The sequence below is a fragment of the Sander lucioperca genome, chromosome 1, assembly GCF_008315115.2.
Source record: "Sander lucioperca isolate FBNREF2018 chromosome 1, SLUC_FBN_1.2, whole genome shotgun sequence".
Taxonomy (NCBI): Eukaryota; Metazoa; Chordata; class Actinopteri; order Perciformes; family Percidae; genus Sander; species Sander lucioperca.
The window spans coordinates 44,839,027-44,861,094 of record NC_050173.1 but is presented as its reverse complement, the minus strand read 5'-3'; the positions used below and the strand labels follow the sequence as shown (position 1 = coordinate 44,861,094).

The following is a 22,068-nucleotide window of genomic DNA, read 5'->3' as shown; positions in this document are numbered from 1 at the left end:
CATCAAAATGTAAATGAAAACGGTGGGTGAAGTCTCTTGTTTCTCACGATTAAAAATACGAAGAGAAGAGAGGAGGTTGATCTGACGGTTGACAGGCCATCACTGATAATTACATAGTCATGTTGGCAGACTACACAGGGAGGAAAACGCTGCAGTTTTCCAAAACTACAAACACTTCAGCTCGGATTGATTGAACACGGAGCTGTCCGAGCTACCGCAAACAGAACCTAATACATTTACTCAACTATTACACAAGAGTACAAATATTATACTTTGGTATTTTATTCCAAGAGACATTATACTTCTACTCTGCTATGTTTCAGTAGGAAGTATTGTACTTTATTGTAACTACTGGGGTAGGCAGTTTTTTGTTGGCATCATTGGGCAAAAATTCCATAATAACCGTTTAGCATATTGTAATTCAAGTGGACTGAGAAAACTAGACTTCTGCACCTCCTCTTGGCTCCATTTTCAGGCTTTAGAAAATGTAACCTGTGACAGGAGACTTTAGCAGGTCCTTTCACAGACCGGCTGTTTCTATTTGTTCTACAAATCCAGATTCACGTTCACGTCCCTTCAGAAGAGCAGAAGAAGCAACCCATAAGAAGGTTAGATAGAGTTATCAAAGAGTCTAAAAGAGAGTCTGACAATAAACGCAATAAACGCGTGGCAATATCGGCGAAGGGTTAGCCAAAGGCTTAGGACTGCAGCTAGAACACGGCTCAATATTAGCAAAATTTTTTATAAATCTCTAAAACGCTTCGCTGATATTGACACGTGTAGTATTCATGAACATGAACTTGAATATATGTCATTGCAAAGGGCTTTACATAGAAAACAGGATGGTGATTCTCATAGAATCAACGCTATCTAACAGCATCAGGATCACAATCCTGATGGGGATGATTGAAATGAATGACTAGTACCAGTACAGGTTACTGTGTGAAGAGAGGGGCTGAGGACAGAGAGGGGACAGCTGCAGGAGCAGGGCTGCGTTTTACAATTATTGCATTCGTTTGGCCTTTTCTAGAAAACTGCCAACCCCAACTTTTAAACTGTAGGCCATTGTTACTTTGCAGACAAAGTTATTGGTGTAATCAGGGGGAAATTAAATGTGGATAAATGAAAGAGATGCATGAAGTGAAGTACAATGAAATGTTTCTGCCAACTATTTCTAGGAGTTTTTTTATGCTTTAATTATTTAGAAAACCATATAAACTATCAAACTATATACTACTACTGCCAGACTCTTCAGGATGATCAGGACTCCTCTGCTTCGTGACATAACGTAATGCACAAATGTCACAAGACGAAACATCCGGTGTCCGCAGCTATGAGACAGCTGAATGTCCCCTCAGGGATGCAGAGAGTGTCTGTAGTGTTCTGTTGGGTTCTGGCACAGATCAAGCTTGGCACAGCAAACTGAACAGGAGGGACCTCGTTTTTTTTTTCTGTGCATACGCTGCCCCGCCTGGCGGGAAACGGCCTGGCAAACCATGATATGATTTCCTGGGAGGCTCAAAGAGAATGAGACACCGACACGTCCGGACTCACAGGGATGACTATCACTTCAACTAAAATTATTGTCATGCTTATTGTTTCGCATAAAAGCCCCCCGTAACTGTCCATCTCATAGTGTTCCAGGCTGACAGAAGCCAGAGAGGAGGGGAAAGGAGAGGGAGAGGAAAAGGATGGGAAGGGAAGAGGAGGAAGAGTGGAGGAATGGCCAGTCCTCCCTCCCGTCGTGATCTGGCAGGTGATGAGAGGAGGAACGCTGCTGATTTATCCTCACATAAAGAAAATGTCCTGCTGATACCGCTGACACCAAGTCTTTTTTTCCCTCTCCTCCACCCCTTTTTCCTTTCTATTCATCCATCACGCCAGGAACACTTTTGTCATGGCAAGGTTGTATTATTTATCTATAGACTAGAAAATGTCTATCTAGTCTAATCTAAAACATTAAAGGACATTTTCACTTTATGAGGTTTTTTAACATTAATATGCGTTCCCCCAGCCTGCCTATGGTCCCCCAGTGGCTAGAAATGGTGATAGGTGTAAACCGAGCCCTGGGTATCCTGCTCTGCCTTTGAGAAAATGAAAGCTCAGATGGGCCAATCTGAAAGGTTACCTCCCCTTTCTCTGCTTTGCCCACCCAGAGAATTTGGCCCACCCATGAGAGAGAGAGACATCATGGCTTTCAAACGAGCAAAGAGACAGTTGGTCAAGGCCACACCCCCACCCTCCACCTTGCCCCCCCCTCTCTCCTCCTCAATAGCTACAGACACAGAAATGGCACATCCTAAGGAAAGCTCATTGTGGGACTGGATCTAGTGGCTGTAATTCTGCACCAAGGCTGAATTTCAGGAAAGAGACTTCAGATACAGTATTAGGGGACCACTAAGGTCTATATAAAAGAGACTTCAGATACAGTATTAGGGGACCACTAAGGTCTATATAAAAGAGACTTCAGATACAGTATTAGGGGACCACTAAGGTCTATATAAAAGAGACTTCAGATACAGTATTAGGGGACCACTAAGGTCTATATAAAAGAGACTTCAGATACAGTATTAGGGGACCACTAAGGCCTATATAAAAGTATCAAAAGAGCACTATGTCATAGGACCTTTAACACCAAGCATCGTGTCTTGCTTTCAGTCACTCAGGATCAAACAGTGAGAGTTTTCAGGTAAAAAAAAAAAATCTTCTGAAAAACATGCATGGAAACCAGCCCACAGGAGCAAAAAATAAATAAAAAAATAGGAAGCTGCTGCAAATTAGGTTGTGATACAGTCAGGGATGCTGTTCTCACTTTTGTTAGCCTGGAAACTCGTGCTGTGCCTCTACCATTGCAGTCTTTACCACTTCCTCCACCTCCACATATCTATAACCCATGAGTTCTAGCAAGCTGGCGAAAAACTATTCTGGGAAACAACTAAAGTTTAAGAGGCTGATTCCGAAAGAAAAGTAGGGTTGATAAATCGTAAATCACAGCACTTCATCAAAAAATAAGTTGCGAAAAACACTGAAATTCACAGATTGATGATATTTACAGTTTGTGCTTTGCTCTGCTCCACTATCATTCACTGCTGCAGGACTTTGCTGACCTTTAGAAAATAACATGTCTCCTGTTTATACAGAGGCTCATAAGGATGGATGATGGCTGTAAACTGTTTGTGTTCTCCGGTGAGAGCCGGTGCTTTAGGTCAGCACTTGGGCGTAAGTGGCAAAATGGTGAATGTCAGATATAATTCCCTAATATGTTGTGCTCTGTGCCTCGGCTGCAGGAGTTTAAAGTCAGAGCTATGTGAAGTCATTACACAGTGACCCCTGAACTCTGATTCGGTCCCTTTTTGTTTTCTGCCCTTTATTGTAGTATTGATCGTCTCGTGGAAGTAAAAATTTGTTGTTTTTTTTTACTCATCCTTTGTCTGTCACCTGCACAGCAAAGAGCTTCCGAACAGTGTAGAGCACCAGAGTGTGTGTGTGTGTGTGTGTGTGTGTGTGTGTGTGTGTGTGTGTGTGTGTGTGTGTGTGACTGTGTGTGTGAGTGTGTGTTCTTGTTTAACTATATTCGTGGGGTCCAAAAACTTGGAATACAGTATACTTGTGGGGTCCGGACAGCTTTGTGGGGCCAAAATGCTGGACCCCACAACTGGGCTGTTTGAGGGTTAAGACTTGGTTTTAGGATTAGGGTTTGAATTAGGTTATGGTTAGGGTGAGGGTAAGGGTTAAGGTTAGGCATTTAGTTCTGATGGTTAAGGTTAGGGTAAGGGGCTAGGGAATGCATTATGTTAATGACGGGTCCCCACAAAGATAGTGCCACAAACCTGTGTGTGTGTGTGAGACTGTGTGTGTGTGTGTGTGTGTGTGTTAATTTCTGCTCACCTATGATATCGAACCACCGCATCATCTGATGGGTCTCCGTCATGATGATGCCCACCATGTGAGTGACAGGCTCCGTTTCCATGACAGCAAAGGTGAAGTGGGGCTCATCAAAGATGATTGGCTCAGCAGAGGGTGGCGGGCTGGCGATCCACTCAATGTCGAGTCTCGCCGTAGACGAGCGGGACGGGCTGCCCTGGTCTGTGGCTTTAATCTGGAAATTAACATATAAATTAACATTTTAGTGAAGATTTGACAAAAAACACAGAGAACAACAAAGCACCAAATGTGGAGTAATCCGCCGCTGAAAATAGTCCCCAACAAAATGCACTATTTCCTCCTGTTTGCTTGATAAAAACTACAGTGAGCAGCTGGTTTAGTAAATCACTGAGCCTTTAAAATAAAGTGAAACTATATATATTCAGGAACCATTTTCAATCAGAAACACAATAGGATTCAATGCAAAGTAAGTAACACAAGTAATTAGCCTTGGCGGATGGTGCATACATAAACATCAACTATAAAAAAAAGGAAATACATTTAAAAGAAACATAGTGCAATATAACAAATATATATATATATATATATAGTCATGCAGCAGTGAATATAAATATAAATATATATATATATATATATATATATATATATATGATATAAGCTGAAGCTGAATATATGATATAAGCTGAAGCTTCTGACCCTACCCTTTGGTTACGACCAATAAATTCATTCATTCATATTCATTCAACTGTTTAACAGTTGAAAAGAAAGCTGTATGTTTTAGAAAAGAAGATTTGACTTGCATCTTCATTAAGTACCAATGAGCTCGGGCTGAGTGCTACAAACAGGGTGGGGAAGTTGCACAGCGGCAATTCCGAACGCTGCGGCTCTTATGTAGCCAGCTTTAAAGTATAGAGAGACGGTCTGACACATTGTTGGTTTTGTCCTTTGTTGGATTTGTCAACGATAACAAAAACCTAGGATTATTCCTGCCTCATCCTTCAGTTATCTGTAAAGGTGTTCAACATCAAGAGAAAACATCTTAATGACTGCTCTGTATGTCAACGGAAGAGGGGGAAAAAAAGAGTTTTTAATGTTTCAGAGCTTTCCTGTTGCTGATTAACCTCTCTGGCTTCTACAATGCAGAGTGATGACAAGCACTGAGACCGCTCAATAGTTTCAGAGCAGGTGTTAGTCAAGTGCCTTTCAGAGTATTAAGTACAGGTAATTTAGCATCGTTAGCAGAGCTATTGGCCTTGGTCAAGAATGTAAAGGCTTCACACCTCCTACAGAGACACGTAAATGAAGCACAACTCTTTAGAGAAAGTATTTACCCAAAAACTGTTGTATAACAAACTCATTATAACTCTCAGTGAAAGGCAACAGATATGTTTTTGTTCCGTAGTTAAACTGAAAAGTCTCGCATTGCCAGACCTTCCTCCACCGCCCTGCGGAGGAGGGTCTGTCTAGTCCACACAGCATTCCGGGATGGGAGGAAAAGCATGCTCTGGATTATTGGCATTTCTTTAAACCAATCACAATCATCTTGGGTGGTGCTAAGCACCGGACCGTGCAATGGTGCCTATGCAAAATAGCAACAGAAAACTCAGATTGGACAGATAGTCTAGCTAGCTGTCTGGATTTACCCTGCAGAGATCTGAGGAGCAGTTAACCATAGTCTTTATATAGAGTTTAGAATGCCAACACAAAGGAAGCAGAAGGTCTAAAAAGAGTAGCCTGGCTCTGCCCTCCTACGTACTTTCCATTTTCCTTCAGTATACCGTCTGGGTTTGCGGTATATTCTTGGGTTTTCTCCGGCCAAATCTTTGGCGGTCCAATCAGCGAACAGAGGGAGTGGCTGAGAACGATGACGTTGAGGCCGTGCGCTAGAGTTGTAGTTCCATAATGGCGGCTGAGAAAGATGCGAGCGAAGCCATTCGGACCGTTGGCAACGCTGCTGAATATCCAGAAGTTAAAGTCCGAGCAAGAACAATCTTTGCTGAGTTGTGTTGGTGGCCATGATGTTGTGGCCCTCCTCCCCACGGGGTTCGGGAAAAGTTAGATTTTCCAGCTCGCTCCGTTAGTGGTGAAGGAGTTAGCTAAGGCTAACGCTAGCGATGCTAAGCCGACGTCACGACCAAACGTTAGCGATTGGTTATGGCAGATCCAGAGTGGCTCTGGGCAGATCCAATAGTTTTAAACTTCAACAGAGTACCCACCTTCAAGGAAGTTAACACTTGTCAATGGAGAGTGGCCAGACTCTCTGAACAAATGAAATGTACCAGAGTCTGGTAGGACCAGGCTATAAAACGAGTGACATCCGGCGGAATTTCCGGCGGCACCTGAACAATCCTGGAAGTGGAACATTGTCGATATATATAGACTACACAACTGACAACTCTAAATGAACTTCTGGGTACCCACCGTGAGAATACTGTAGTTTCCGGGCCAGAAATCACCGTGCGACGTCACCACCCCCGTCACCGAGTCAATCTCAAAGCGCTCGTCGTCCTTGTTGTCTTGGAGCTTGTAGGTCACCACTGCGTTTGAGCCCTCGTCGTCATCACGGGCGACCATCCTGCAGACTTCCTGTTTACCCGCCCGCTGACGCCGTTCAGCCAGCTTTACGTGGAAAAGTTTGTCAGTGAACTTTGGTCGGTTGTCGTTGGCGTCTAGAACTCGGATCACGACGGTGGCGGTGGAGCGCAGAGACGGAGATCCGTTATCTGAAACGATTACCTGAGAAGTAAGACAAAAGACAGTTCATTTATTTATTTGCATTAATTATATGTTTTACAGCTAGATGAAACGTATGCAATGAAAAAACGTTTCAGAGACTAAACCAATAATCAAGAAAATAATCGGCAGATTATTTGACAATTATCATACAGTAATTTACTTCATTTCAGGGCCACATGCTGTACATACTTTGACATTTATAATAATAATAATAATAATAATAATAATAATAATAATACTCATCTAGCTCTGTTAATTAATTATTTGGCTGTGAAAACTCCACTGAGGGAAACCGTGAGATGTGGTAGAGAATTCCAGAAAAAATAGTAAGGTGATGTTGATTTTTTTGGGTCAAAGGCAAAGCAGCTTTATTAATTTAGCTCATTTCAGCAACAAGGGAATTCAAAGTTTTTTTTTTACATAAAACATTGAAGAGCAGTTAAAAGAAAACATTCATTAAAGAGAATATAAGGCCTCCTTTACAGCTTAAATAGAATAAGACAGGTACGAAATACAAGGAAAAAAGTTACAGTGCAGTGCAAGAACAGAACAATTACTTTAAAAAAGGCAGGGTCAAACAGAAAAGTCTTCAGCCTTGATTTAAAAGTTCAGTTTTCTGGGGGTTTGTTCCAGATATGTGATGCATAGAAACTGAACTCTGCTTCTCCACGTTTAGCTCTGACTCTGTACTGAACTGTTTCCCAGGTCAAGAATACATTTCCATGCACTAGTCAGTGTCAGTTTGCTCTTAACATAGACATGACTGACTGACTATTATATGGTAAAATCATCAAGATTAGGACTTATTATGATATTCTGAAACATGCCTAAATGTTTTAGTGTAACCTATTTAGAAAGATTTCTGATTTCTGATTTCTGATTCACATCATATCATTAGAATAAAAGTGCCACCGTTTTTTCATTTAATCCTTTTCCTGTAGCTGCAGTGCATTCTGGTCTCCCGTGCCTGTGTTTCCTCTGCTTACATGGATTTATCCCTGTATGACAGCTCAAAGTTAGAGCAAAATGCTGCTTTAAAAAAAAGAAATCCCGATCCTATCGTGGTATTAAAGCCCACTGAAACAGATTTAAACATCTACATCATCATTAAACATGACGTCTGAGCAGTTATAACCTGTAAAACTTTATACTGTCATGGATTTATTGATACTCAGAAGATCAGACACACTACAGAACACCAGGATTCGTTTTTGTTTTTAGCATCAATCCGAAGGGAAATGTTCTTTATTTAGGAGTCTTACCTCGATGCTGTGTTCGGGTTTATCCTCCCGATCCAAGGCTGAGAGAGTGCTGATCACACCTGCACACACACACCCACACACACACACACACACACACACACACACACACACACACACACACACACACACACACACACACACACACACAAACAAACACACACACACACACACACACACACACATAAAACAATCGTTAGTGTGTGTGTGAGTCTCAGTGCTGGTAAGTGAGAGTGCTAATTACACCTAAACAAACAGACATGACAGACAGACATGAGGGTTACTGCTTCTGTTATTTTAGGTGTGTTTATGTGTGTGTGTGTGTGTGTGTGTGTGTGTGTGTGTGTGTGTGTGTGTGTGTGTGTGTGTGTGTGTGTGCGTCTCAGAACAGTAACAGAGCTGAGCAAACACTTTTGGTTTATTGATGTTGTTTCTGCTGTTGTTGTTGCTCGTATATTTGTGTGTGTTTCTGAAAGTCTGCCTCAAAGTTTATCACGAGTCTGTTCACAGCAGCACACCTGTTTTCTGCTGCCAAACATTCAAACTTTTATCCAGATTTTAAAAATGCATCAAGATACTGTATTTTTACTCAAATAGTCCTGACTTTTTTTTCACCTCTCAAACACTGAGCAATCACAATCTTCATTTACGATTACAAAAAGATAACAATAGACGCACAAATATTAATAATAACAATGAAAATAAAGAAATCAGCAAAAGAAAGCAATCAAAGTTAATTTGTTAGTTGAATTGGCTATCTGGAGCTTTCAACAGCATCTTCTGATCGCCCTCAGCGGGAGGAGTTTGCTCAGTTGTCATGGAGATGGGATGTGGTTGAAAGTCCTGGTAAAAGCTGGTAAATGGACCTTAAGGTCAAGATTTAGTTTTTTCATGCTACTATTTTCAAGGTCAGGAATTACCTGTAATACTCAAATTACGGACAAATTAATAACATTAAAAACATATATAAACCAAACACAGCCGATAAATACAGAATGATAGAGAAATTGTAAAGTTTTGCTTTTTGCATTGGAACCCTGTGGTGTTTACTCGTGAGTGTGTGAAGAAACAAGTCTGAGGATCCAAATTAGGTTAAATTATTCTGCATACGCTAAATCACCTATTCAGCAGGCTGAACAGCCAATCAGAGAGCTCTATCTCTCTGACCGAAGCAGCTGAATGACTTGATACAGGTTTGATACAGGCAGCGGTGGAACAAACCCACATGCAGACCACTCATCCACAGCACCAGACTGGCGGTTTGTTGAGTCAGCGTTATGTTTGTACCACTAACAGTGTGTTTGCTTCTGATACAAGATATAAACTATGTGGCTCAACAGGTTGTTCAGACACATTTGGCTGCGGTGCAGCTGTTTGTTAGGCGTCTGTTTGTGTGTCTGCAGCTGTTTGCTCACTTCAGACAGACAGTATAACCTGCCAGGGACACTTGTATATGTATAAACACAATTATTATGTGTAAACTATCGGACGGCTTGGAGATTAGTCGAGAAATTGGAGTCATTATACTCTTGTTTGCTTGAGGGGTTTTCACCAAAATGCATTTTGAATGGTGTTTTTTCTTTGTATTGGGAATGAGCTGCTAGTAATTGTATTTATGCATCTCTGGCATCATAATAACATTCACATATATGGTTGGTATTTAATAAAAGGCCAAGGAGATTTTTCTTAATAAAAATGAATCTATACCTTATGTACCGGATATCTTTATGTTTAATAAATATATTAGTTATCATGTTTTCTAATTAAGACACTTCACGTTAAAAGCCCCAACTTTGACGTATTTCGATTAATTTTGCTCTGTCTCTTTTTCTGTGGCTGTGAGTCAATTTCTCATCTCATCTAACCTAAATAAATGAAGTGAAGGGTTTTAGGTCACCTATTAGCTCTAGCAGGGCTGTGAATGCTGCTGGCTGCATAAATACAGGGATCAGGTGGAGGAGTGTGTGGATAAGAGAGATGAGAGTGTGTGTGTGAGTGTGTTTATCCCCTTTCACACAAAGCAAGGACTGAAGAAACCCCCCATCTTTATTGCTGCTGTGTGAGGGATTAAGGATCTCGCTCCTGTCCAGGGTTTTGTGAGAATCTGACGCTCTTTTACTTATGAAAGGATGAAAATCAGATTAAAGTAAGGCAATTTAGTAAAACCTTTAACCTACTTGTCATAAAATATGTTTTTCAAAGTTTGGTTAAAAATGATATACGGTCAAATCTTAAATTCAAACCCTTGCTTTTTGTTCTTTCTTACCTCTGCACCCCTGCCAGCCAAACACTAATTGCGTTTTTTTTTAATTTACAAAAAATACAGCCCCTCCAATTCTACCATTGAATATCTGGGCAAGATGGATTTATCGCAGTAGGCCTGGGAAAGAGTTGAAGGTATTACAATTAACAGGGAAATAAATCTGTTGGCGGAAACAGTTATATTAAAAAATTCAGCTGCTGACAGTTTCAACTTGTTTGACTACAACATTTGTCATTGTTTCAGCAGGTTGACTTCTGTTAGGATGAAGGCCAGGTGTGCACAGGTGTGGGCAGAACTCCAAGTATAATGCACATTTTCCCTCCACTGTTCATTCTCACTGATTAAATTCAGAGATCAGCTCTGTGTCGGCAGTGAGGGAGGTGTCGAGCTTTCAAACAGACAAATGGAGAGTGACAGAAGTCTGGAAAAAAACCTGGAGCAAATCACCTGCATGTTTTATTTATTATAGTGAGGTGAAACGCCAAAACGGTAGAGAATATGGGGTTGGCTTTCGCCCGCAGGCAAGCAGAGGAGAGGAGAAGAGAGGAGAGGAGAAGAGAGGAGAGGAGAGGAGAGGAGAGGAGAGGAGAGGAGAGGAGAGGAGAGGAGAGGAGAAGAGAGGAGAGGAGAGGAGGTGGGGCCAACTTTGAATGCTGTGTTTACAAACCGCAACGGACAAATCCTACTTGTTTTGCCTTTACTTAAGTATTTCCAGTTAATGCTACTTTATATGTCAAACTCACAACAGTGGATAACAACACACAGGCCAAAAAACAAACCAGAATTCCGTCACGGAACGGAAATTTCGAAAGGAGAAAATACTGGCATTAGCATTGTTGTCAGAAAAGATAGTATTTCAACTTAGCATGTTTCCTTAATATCTGATGACGCATTGGGGTCATTTTGGGATTTATTACAGTAAATATGTTACATATTGGACCTTTAAAATGCTGCTTCCAAATTAATGTAATAATGATAATCTGAATTATGAGCACTTTTTGTTTTGATACTTATAGTACACTGTGCTGATAGTACATCTGTAAGTATTTCTATGCTGTTAAATCACTACTTCTCCTTAATTAAGGGTGTGAACATCACTTGAATTACTTAGTGGTTATCTTGTCTATATGTCTTCTGTTCCGGGCATGCTCGTCTGCAATGATGGGCATTAAACCTACTGATTTAGGGGCTGATATGCTCCAAAATAGAAACAAATGTGGGCGGTCGACGTGCATCTTATTTATACTAGATTGAGTGTCTGCAAGGCCGATACGTTCATACACATGCAGATGGTGTGTACGGGCCCTTGTGGACAAAATAGACAAAATATGCGTAACGTGGATCCATGCTGAAAGCATACAAATTCTAACACAAGTGGTCCAAGTAGTAATAACGGCATCATTGGGAAAAAAACAGCATCAATCAAAGCCTAACAGGATTAACAGTTCTACTGCAGGATGGACCAGCGGAAGTGAATATTTCTAATTGAACCACTAAAGGAAGAAGTTGCAGGACAACAAGATTTTTTGAAAATATATACAATGACTGCATGCATCTATGTTCTATAGTTGTGTAAATCTACCAGAGAGCTGTGTTCATTTATAGGACTCAGTAAAGGCGGCAGACAGGAGGAGGTGCGGGAGCTTTCCCCTGTAGAAAGAGCTGAGGGTCTTTGGTTGCAGTAAAAGAGCCTGCTGAGGGTCGTTCAGGCCTTTTACGACAGGGCAAACAAGCCCTGCTGGGAGGACATCATTAGGACAGGTGGGGCACATTAGAAAGTGTGTTTTTGTCATTAGTGCAAACATGGGAATCAGTGGTAAAGCCGAGTCTCTCCCTCAACGCCTGTTTTCACTCAGACGCGGTGGACTGCTGTCAAAACCAAGTGAAGATAAACAGTGTTGTATGGCATGTCAGGGCCTGGTTTGTTTGTTTCCTTTCCCTTTAGAGTCACTGCCAGTTGGCTATTCTACAGCTGCTACTTCCCAATATCCCAATCCCATCATAGTTTTTTTTTTTTTTAAATGTAGCTTTTATGCTACCCCGTGAGCCCTGTCAAAACCACATTTTCAAGGGAGACGTCTTCAATTTTGTGGCATTTCTGAGCAACATCAGCCATGTCAATGAGCGAGGGGGTAGAAGACTCTCAGGCTCACAGAGTCAGTCAAACATATTAAGATTGCAAGCCAGCAGTCCAAAACCACCTGGCTTGGTGTAGACTGGGAATTCCTTTGTTGAACTAAGAATACAAAATGACTTCATCAATAACAAAATGTATGCAAATCAAGTCGTCTGCGTAAACAAGTCTCTGAAAAGAGCAGCAAACAGCCCAATTCATCACTAATTGCAAGAGAAAACCATTTAAAAATAAATCTGAGCCTTAAAGTCTCCCTCATTATCACTATCTGATCTGATCTGAGATGGAAAAAACGGTGTCTCGTCTGCCTGACTTACTAAGAAATGCTATCTGATCATTGCAACCATTCTGGACAAACTTTCTTATGGTGCGTTCAGATAAAAAATGTTAAACTTGTCAATGTTGAAAAAGGCAGTGTAAGGACACACAGTGGAACAAACTGATTTTTATGTCTGTTTGGCCCAAATTAAGGCAAAGACATTTGAGCTGAAAATCTTTCAAAGGATGCCTGGAGGAAAAGAAATGAAATAAGTATAAGGCTTGGGATATTCTGTCCTTTGTTACTGTAAGTCTTTAAAAACAGGTCATAAATATATACATTTTCATTTTCTTAAATAGGCTCAGTAACTTCCTAAAACAGCTGCTCACTGTACTTTGTATCAGACAAACATGAGGAATGAGGAAAAACGGCAGATTAATCCAGAATTGGTGCTGTAATGAGAATTTGGAGTGGCAGCATGGTGTGTGTGTGGGATTGAAGAAGAAGGAGCATGTCACCCACTGCAACAGTCTGGCTCATTGATTTGTTTGTACTTCATGGCACAGAGCAAGAAGATATATCAGACTTTGATACATACACACCAATTGTTAGTAGATGAATATACTATTGATTTGATTCTTTTTAGTGTATATATAGTACATGTGTGTATAGAGATTTGGGGAATTTGCTTTTGCAAAATTCTAATGAACTTAGATAACCGAGAGACGCTGGTTTTTGGTTCTTTTGGTAATTTGGCACACCCATGCTCTCTCTAAGTATGCTCTCTGCACAAACCTGTTGTCAGAGTCATACAATAACTTGTTTGAAGTAACAACAGCTCAACAAAAACTAAGATTGGTCTGGATTTAATGTGTGTTTTTCCGTAGTTCTGCACAGATTCTTCCCTGCTGAAACTTTATCAACTAATTCTTAAAGCTACATTGTGTAAGAATTTCTCCCATCTAGCGGCGAAATTGTATATGACAACCAACTGAATATTACTTCCTAGCCCTTCCTCCTATGGTGGCCGAACCCGAAATTAGCTCTCTCCATCGTTTACACGCAGCTGTTCTAGTTCTAGTTCTATGTATTCTGAATGATTCTGAATGGCAGATTCTACGCTTACGAGAATACTTAGTTGGTTAGTTGGTGGAAGTAATTACACATGAATGAGCACATATTTGTGAAAGAACAAAGTGGTTTTTGCTAAGAATCAACTCAAAAATGTACACAATGTAGGTTTAAGGGTTGAATCAGACACAACGCTGCATTATAAAGTATGTACAAGCTTCAGGACAAAGCTTAGTCAGAAACCTACATAGAGCCGTGAGTCATTTCATCCTGTCGAGGCATGAGAGGTTTATACACCAGTCACCTGCACTTAAGTAATAGTGGGTTCATTTGTGAAAACTAGACAAGGTGGATCATGTTCTACAGATCAGGTTTCAACAGCACTTTTATGCAACTCAGTGTAACACAATCTACATCATGTGTGCGATCAGTGAACTCCGACATCTGATTTTACTTGCATTCTTTGTTGTCTGATGATTTTCATTTAGTTGGAGTGTTCCTGCCTTTAAGTTAAAGGTCAGATATTTTGTGTGAATGTCAAAATATCCGTTAATAACAGTTTTTGTACCTCATGTGCAAATTTAAACTACATGGCCTTAAGTATGTGAACATTTATCACATTACACTCATGTGATTGTAGTACATCTAATTCCAACATAACAGACATTAATATGTTGCTAGAGCCTTAGTCTATATCGCCGACGTTTCATTTACAGGATTGCTCCGGTGCCGCCGGAAATTCTGCCGTATTTCCCTAATTTGGACCGGATGTCAGTCAAATTCCAGGTGGATTTCTGAGGACTATGGTTACCTGCTCCTCAGATCTCTGCAGGGTAAATCCAGACAGCTAGCTAGACTATCTGTCCAATCTGAGTTTTCTGTTGCACAACTAAAACAACCTTTGAATGTACACATGTTCCACCAAAACAAGTTCCTTCCTGAGGCTATTTTGCAGAGGCACCATGGCTCCGTTTGGGACTTAGCGATGCCCATGACGATTTTGAAATCTGGTGGAAAGCACATTACTGAGGTCCAACACTGATGTTGTGACTGGCATGTTCCAGTTCATCCCAAAGATGTTGGATGGGGTTGAGGTCAGAGCTCTGTGCAGACCAGCTAAGTTTGTCCACAACAAACCAGCTTGGAAAACCAGCTGGCTTTTTGCCCGGAGGTGTTGTCATGTTGAAACAGAAAAGGGACTAACACAAACTGTTGCTACAAAGTTGTCACGTGTTTGTCTAAAATATCATTTAATGCTGAAACCTTTAGATTTCCCTTTATTGGCTCTATGGGGCCCAAACCATGAAAAACAGCCCAAGACCAAAACCAAACAAGAACGTGTAAAGGTTTGTCCACAAACAGGTGTAATGCCTGGCATGATGTCAGGCATTCTCCACCCCACCCGCTATCTATTTTGCAAGGGCACTGTCACTGCATCTGGGCCCGAGACAATTGCGATTGGATCAAACTAAATACAAATAGAACAGAACATTTTTTCCCCTATACCAGAATGTGAACTTGTGCAGCAAGAACATTCTCCACCGCTGACACAGCGCTGTGGAGATAGGTCTGGCTATGCGAGACTAGTCCACATACCTTTGAACATGTAATGTCTTTCTGGATCTTTATTGAGGTTACAGTAGCAGTTCATGTAATCTACATCAGTCTTGCTTTTAGTGTAGTTTTTTAATTTCAGTTTTTGACATTTTTATTGTTTACCCTTTTATTTAAGTTAGCAGTTCACTTATTTTTTCATGCTAATGCATGTTTAGTTATGTATTATCTTGTTCCACACGTGTGCTATTTTTAAATTGATATTTATTCTTTATCCCTATTATTATTTTATGAGGACCCATTGGGGGCTTTTCTGTATGAATTTAGGTAATCTACATTAATGTAGCCGACCCTTGACATTAAAGAAATACTCTGTGTGAAAAGTGCATCCACAATGACATAATAACCCTTTTCAAACAATGCTTTTTCATTCTGTACTTGCATGGACAAGTACATGAATATCAAATACACCTGCTTTTGCACAAAAAAAGACAGATTGTCTGAATGTGACACTCTCCGGCTGTTTCAACACCTCCTGTCCTCCCTGCCTGTGTGTGACGTCTCTCCATCAAACACAACTCTGTCTATAAATCCTTTGGTATACTGGCCTTTAGGGTGTGGACAAACACCAGAGCTGCCTGGAGATTATATGAGGACAGGGCTTGTAGAGGCTTGTAGCGTCAGAGCTAATGCTACGCTGATTCCCCTGAACATCAAAGTCTGTACCAGATGACTCAGTTTTACCTGTCAAAGATAAACATGCAGATACCTTTTTTCCTTCTTCTCCACAATTCTTTTTAAACCATGTATGACTTAGTTTGTGAGTGACCTCTGAAAGAGTTTCTCATTATTAAGTTTAATTTTCAACACTGCTCTCTGTGACACGCCCAGGTTCTGCATGGCTTGCTCTGCTCAGACTTGCAAAAGTGCATTAGGACCTATCAACTATTTCGCAACCCCCACCCCGCCCCCCCTTAAGGGAAATAACAACCTGTTAGGTTTTACAGCTGCAGTCATACTTCTGAATCAAAATGTAAATCTGGCACGTGGACATGGCGAAATATACAGATATGTCAAAACAATTTGTAAAAAAGGAGAAAGCCCAAAGGTCCTCCAGATGTCTTATATTCACAAGGGGAGTTTGAATCAAAATGTAAATCAATCACAATGGAGCGAGTTGCCTATATTTCTGTCCAAACTGCTTATGAAATGAGAGGATGGCACTGTGCAGGCTGATCCAATTACATCCCATGTCTCAGAGTAACTGTATATCTGCCTGCCTGTAAAAACTTCAATTACATATTTTAGGGCCATGCTGAAATGTCACAAAGGAAGGGAAGGTGAAGCTGCTCAGACAGCAGGCAGATCTCGTGTTTTTTAAAGTGAGCAGTAAACCTTGTGCTGTAATGGCAACATGTAAAATCGCAGTATAGCTTTTAGTAAAATAGAAAGGAAATCTACCAATTCAATGAGAATTTAATTTGTTTCTACTGACGTTTTGTCAACTATTTTGTAAAAGGTTTTCCTCCAACACCACTGGAAACCAGTGAAATTATTACTGCCGAATGTTTTGCATGTTCAATGGAAACTTATTGTCTTATAGTAGACACTTTTGCTCATTCACTCTTATTTACCTGTTTTGGGATCCACATCGAAGTACGTCCGATGAGATTCCAGCATCTGGTAGGACAGCTTCCCCTCAGAGGAAGTGTCCACGTCTGTGGCCGACACCTGGACGACGGACTTGACTTTGTCCACGTTCTCCTGGACAGATGCGAAGTACACTGGCTGAGAAAGTTCTGGAGCGTTATCGTTCACGTCTTGGACCGCCAGGTAGACGTGAGTCCAGGAGATCAGAGGCTCAGTCCCCAGATCCGTGATATACACAGAAAGCCAGTAGTGAGGCCTCATCTCGCGGTCCAACAACTCTGTTGTACGAATCACACCTGAAAGGGTGGGGTATTACGATTAACTGGAGAGAAAACGCTGTCAACATTAGTATATACTTGTTTCAACCTGCTACTCTGCCTCAGTAATTAATCACTTATCACTTTACATTTTATTATATTAAATAACTGTAACCACCCCGAGGACATATCAACCACAATGACTTTCATCTAGCTTAGATGATCTTAGCATTTACAAAAAAAAGCCTGGATTTTTGCCCAAAGGCACAGCAGCATGTCACATTTGTTGCCAAAACTCAAATTCCTTTATTACACAAGAAGCTCGATACCACAGGGTATTTATGGCATGCCGGGGGTTCTAAATACAAAGGAAGTCGGAATTTCAGCACATAGTTTCCTTCAGAAGAACTTTCAATTTGGACACCCTGAGGGAGAGCTAAAAACAGCAACACAGAAAAAAGATATTTCACACATTGTTCCATTATGACAGAGAACTCCATTTGAACTGATTTGATCTGGGCTTTAAGTGCAGCAGCAGGCTAATGGTATGCAGAACATTATGTTGAGAGGTCACAGGATATTCTCTGCAAAGGATAGGCTGATTAAAAAAACAAACACACTGCTTAAATACCCCAGAAAAATAATGTTCAGGAAATGTATTGCTGTAAGGATTTCTGTGTCAACGTGGTGTAGGCATGTGACCGTGCTGGCTTACAACATTTTTACTGGGCAACATTTACATTGCATTTTAAATCATGGTAGCAATGCAACCGCTACCTGAATCTCACCTTTGACTATTTTAAACTATCATTCAAACATTGGAAAACATAAATGTACAGTGTGTTTAGATTGACAGGTCATTCTTGATCTGGGAAACAGCAATTGGAAAAACAATCTCATCACAAGGTCCAATAATAGCAACTTCTTGTGCTTTTGATCATAGCAAATGATTTTCATTAGCAGATAGATTTTGCCCAGCTGAGCATTTTTAAAGTCTTCTCATTCATGTTTGAAAGCTCCAGAACAGATACTAAAGGGACTTGTGGTAAGAATTTTTTCGACAAGCGTTGTTTCCAAGGTCAAGTACAAAATTAAATCTCAACTATCAAGCCAACATTGATGAGAAGTCTTTACATTGCTAAAGAAAATGGAAATCTAACTTCATCTGCTGAGGAAAAGTAACAGCTCAAGAACAGCGACTAACAAACCTGAGTGTGAAATAGTTTTGCCATTAAAAAATATGATCTGTAATGAGCTGTTTAAATTCAGAATTCACTCAATAATGTTTTAAGCAGCACTATTTCTTGGTTGGGATCGGAAACTTCCTTAAGAAAATATAAAAATATGAATGTTTAGGCCGTTTCAATTGTTTTCTAAATGCAACAGAAATACAGCAACATAACAAAATCTAAATCTTTTATTTCTACTTCTATTAGCTCTAATCGTCGCCCATGTCCAGCACAAAGGGAAACTAGAAATGAGTCAAACTATGATTGTTCTATAATATAGTTTAGGAGCAGGTTATGCAGGTGTTCAAACTTGATTTAAAAAAAAAGGAGAAACAAATATATTTTCCTATCTTCCAATTATTACCACCAAAACCACAGTGTTTTTACCTGTTTCCTCATCAATGGTAAACACCCCAAGACCAGAGCCATCATGGATGTAGTAGCGGACAACTCCATCTCTGCCCAGGTCCTGGTCTGAAGCTGTAAGCGTGACCACTGATGTCCCCACTGCTGCATCCTCCATCACTCCGGCTTCATACACAAACTGAGAGAACACAGGCTTGTGAAGGTTCTCATTGACATCCAGAACCTGAATTTCCACAAAGCAGGAGGAGGAGAGGGAGCGAGGGTGGCCGTGATCCACGGCCCGGACTGTGAGGTTGTAAATTTGCCGCCTCTCAAAGTCCAGCTCCCTCTCCAGGACCAAGGCCCCCGTGTTAGAGTCGAGGTTAAAGATCCCACCCTCTGTATTCTTAAGGTTGTAGGTGACAAGGCCTCCACTTCCCAGATCCAAATCAACACTCTCAATCCAGACAAGGAGAGTGCCCACAGGTACATCCTCCAGAACTTTTATTTTGTAAACTTTGGGTACAAACTTGGGTGGGTTGTCATTTATGTCTTGCAAAACCACCACAAGGTCAATCATGGAGAACAACTGCGGTCCAAGTTTGGCTTGGTCTCTGGCTTCGATCCTGAGGTCATGTCTGGGTGAGGTTTCTCGATCCAAACCACTCACCACCGTCACCTCGCCAGTCACTTCATCGATTCTGAACATGTCAGTAGATGTCAGCAGGGAGTACTGGACATTACCGTTTGTATCTGCGTCAAGATCGATTGCGCGAGCTGTAAAAATAATGGAGTCCACCTCTGTGTTTTCCAGCACATGTACCACATATCTGGGCTGATCAAAAATGGGAGGATTGTCGTTGACGTCCATGACATTCACTGCAAGAAACTTCCATGCAGATGTTTGTGGTGTTCCCAAATCATAAACAGTGATGTTCAAAATGTAGAACTCTTTATTCTCTCTGTCTAATGGGCAAACTAACTGAAGGTCACCAGAGAAAATGTCAATGGAGAAACAGCCATCCTCATTCCCACCTGATATGGCAAACACCAGCTTACTATTAAAGCCAGTGTCTGTGTCCGTTGCCTTGAACTGAACAATGGTGGAATTCAGTGGATGGTCCTCAATCAGGTCGATTGAACTCGGGATGCTCAAGTCAAACTTGGGAGAATATCTGTTGGTGATGTGGATATCAGAGAACGTGTCTTCTTCTTGATTGGTTAAAATGGGTTTGATCGATTCTATCAGTTTATCGGTCAGCTGTTTGAAAACGCCTGTTTCCTGGCAGTGGAGCGTTGCTTCATCACCTCTGTTAGTGACAGTTACCCTGACAAGTGAAGCTTCAGAGAAATGTTTGCCATCTGTGACTACAACTCTCAAATTGAACGAACTCGCTCGCTGGGGAATCGGTTGCTTGAGGGTGACGGCTCCTGACACAGAGTTAATACCAAACACTTGTAGCTCATTTCCTGACTCAATGACATACCTCAGCTGCTGAAGCTCATCTACATCAATGGCTGACAGCTCAGCGATTGTATGTCCCAAGGGAAAATCTAGAGGGATAGTGATGTTGCAGCCCACCCTCTCAAACAGAGGGATGTTATCATTGACATTGTTCAGGGTTATCGTCACGGGGCACTCAGTGACCTGACTGAAGGGGCCGCCGCTGTCTGAGGCCCAAACTCTCAGGTGGTACCGCCGTTTCATCAGCTCGTAGTCAAAGTGTTCAGAGGTTGAAATGACACCTGTGAATGGGTCTATTATGAAAGGTAAGGGGCCTGCGTTTGCAATAGCGTACGTAATAAAGCCGTTTTTGCCTTTATCTTCGTCTGTGGCAGCTACTTTCAAAACACTGCTGCCAACTGGTGTGTTTTCATCCAGCGTGGCCTCATAGGAGGTGTGGGTGAACTGTGGGCTGTTGTCGTTTTCATCGGTTATCTCAATCACTATGTGAGTCTCAGCATCCCCATAATTGGCCACTACATCAAACTCATATCGCTCCTTTCTCTCATAGTCAAATCTCTCTGTTGTTATGATAATTCCTGTTCTTGGATTTATCTTGAATTTAGTGCTGTCTGGATTGCTTTTTATACTAAAGGTAACATTATATGGTACTGAGGTGACCGAAACCTTAACTACATGAGTTTTAGGGGGTGAAAACTCACTCAGTGTGACAATGTAGGTGTCCTCTAAAAATGCCAACGGGCTGTAATGATAGGCCGGAACATGGATTTGTGTAATTGGAGAGAGTAAACTCGGGAAGCTCCTGTCTTTAGCTTGAAGGGACAGATTCAGCCCAAAAGGAGTTTGAGACCAGATAATCCTCTTTGTAGAGATCACTTGGAAGTCACTGCCCTGCAGACCAAGGGGGATTATCTCAAAACTCTTATGGGGATCTCCTCCAACAATATTAAGGGATTCCACAGGCTGAACTCCTGCATCCACGTGGACATTGATAGTTATTTTGCCGTCTGTAGAGACTGTGAGTATGGGGGCAGGTGTGATAACTGGAGAACCCATGGACATCTTTTGAACGTTTACTGTAACCCTGGCAACATTACCAAATTTTTGAACACCGGATAACTTCTTCGTCCTGTCCTCAGCTAAAACTGTGAGATCATACCTCTCTGTGCGAGTGTGATTGAGCTTCTTGGCCAGGCTGACTGTGCCTGTGAAAGGGTCGACGACAAAAGGATGAGCTCTGCTGGTGAAAGAGTAATAAAACCGAGCGTTGCTGCCAATGTCGGCGTCTGTAGCGCTAACCCTCACCACACTAGACTTAAGCGGGGTGTCCTCCCTGATAGCCTCGTTGTACGAGGCAGGATAGAAAAGAGGCTTTAGGTCGTTGGTGTCAAGCACCTGGACAAACACCTTCGTCTTCGCCTCAAAGTCAAAAGTGTTTTCGGTTGCAGCCACAGTGAGAGTATAAGTGTCTCTGACCTCCCTGTTGAGGACTGCTGAGTTACTGCTGCGTGTTTTGATCCTGAGGAAGCAGAAATCTCCAACTTGAACTGCCTCCGCTTGGAAAAGGCCGTCGTCATCACCTGAGACGACATTATATTGGATTTCCCAGCGCAGATCTGTCACTTCAATGCCCATCTTCCCTGGTGTCTCAACAAACGTCCGCGGGGCAGAGTTCTCATAGATGGTGGCATTGTAGAGATGATGGGTGAACCTTAGTGGCAAGTTTTCTTTTCCTTTTCCCATATTCCCCTGACATCTCACCACATGCAGGAGGACTGATGCCAAAGTAAGTACAATTGTTCCCAAAGCTGCCATCTTTGGTACCTCCATAAAGAGCCTAAGACCTGTGAAAAGAAAAGAGAGAGACAAATAAGAGACAAATAAATGTCATAAATGAATACTATAAATCGGGATAGTCTTTGCGGATAAAAACTTGTTTTCTTTGAGTAAATAGTCTTGTT

The 22,068-nt window shown here is 41.4% G+C and overlaps 1 protein-coding gene across 3 annotated transcripts in view; it reads right to left on the bottom strand.

Moving 5' to 3' along the window:
* Positions 1 to 22,068, bottom strand: part of fat2 (FAT atypical cadherin 2) — a 123,921-nt gene that overhangs the window by 88,363 nt on the left and 13,490 nt on the right. For 2 of the 3 annotated variants that reach the window (XM_031317108.2, XM_031317109.2), the window contains exons 2-6: positions 18,685 to 21,951; positions 16,796 to 17,107; positions 7,884 to 7,942; positions 6,307 to 6,621; positions 3,889 to 4,099 (exon numbers count right to left, since the gene is read on the bottom strand). In XM_031317108.2, coding sequence (XP_031172968.2) covers positions 3,889 to 4,099; positions 6,307 to 6,621; positions 7,884 to 7,942; positions 16,796 to 17,107; positions 18,685 to 21,937 — 4,150 coding nt within the window. In that variant the 5' untranslated portion in view covers positions 21,938 to 21,951. Of the gene's footprint in view, positions 1 to 3,888; positions 4,100 to 6,306; positions 6,622 to 7,883; positions 7,943 to 16,795; positions 17,108 to 18,684; positions 21,952 to 22,068 lie in introns of those variants that run through there. The other variant, XM_036004745.1, reaches the window with a different exon arrangement.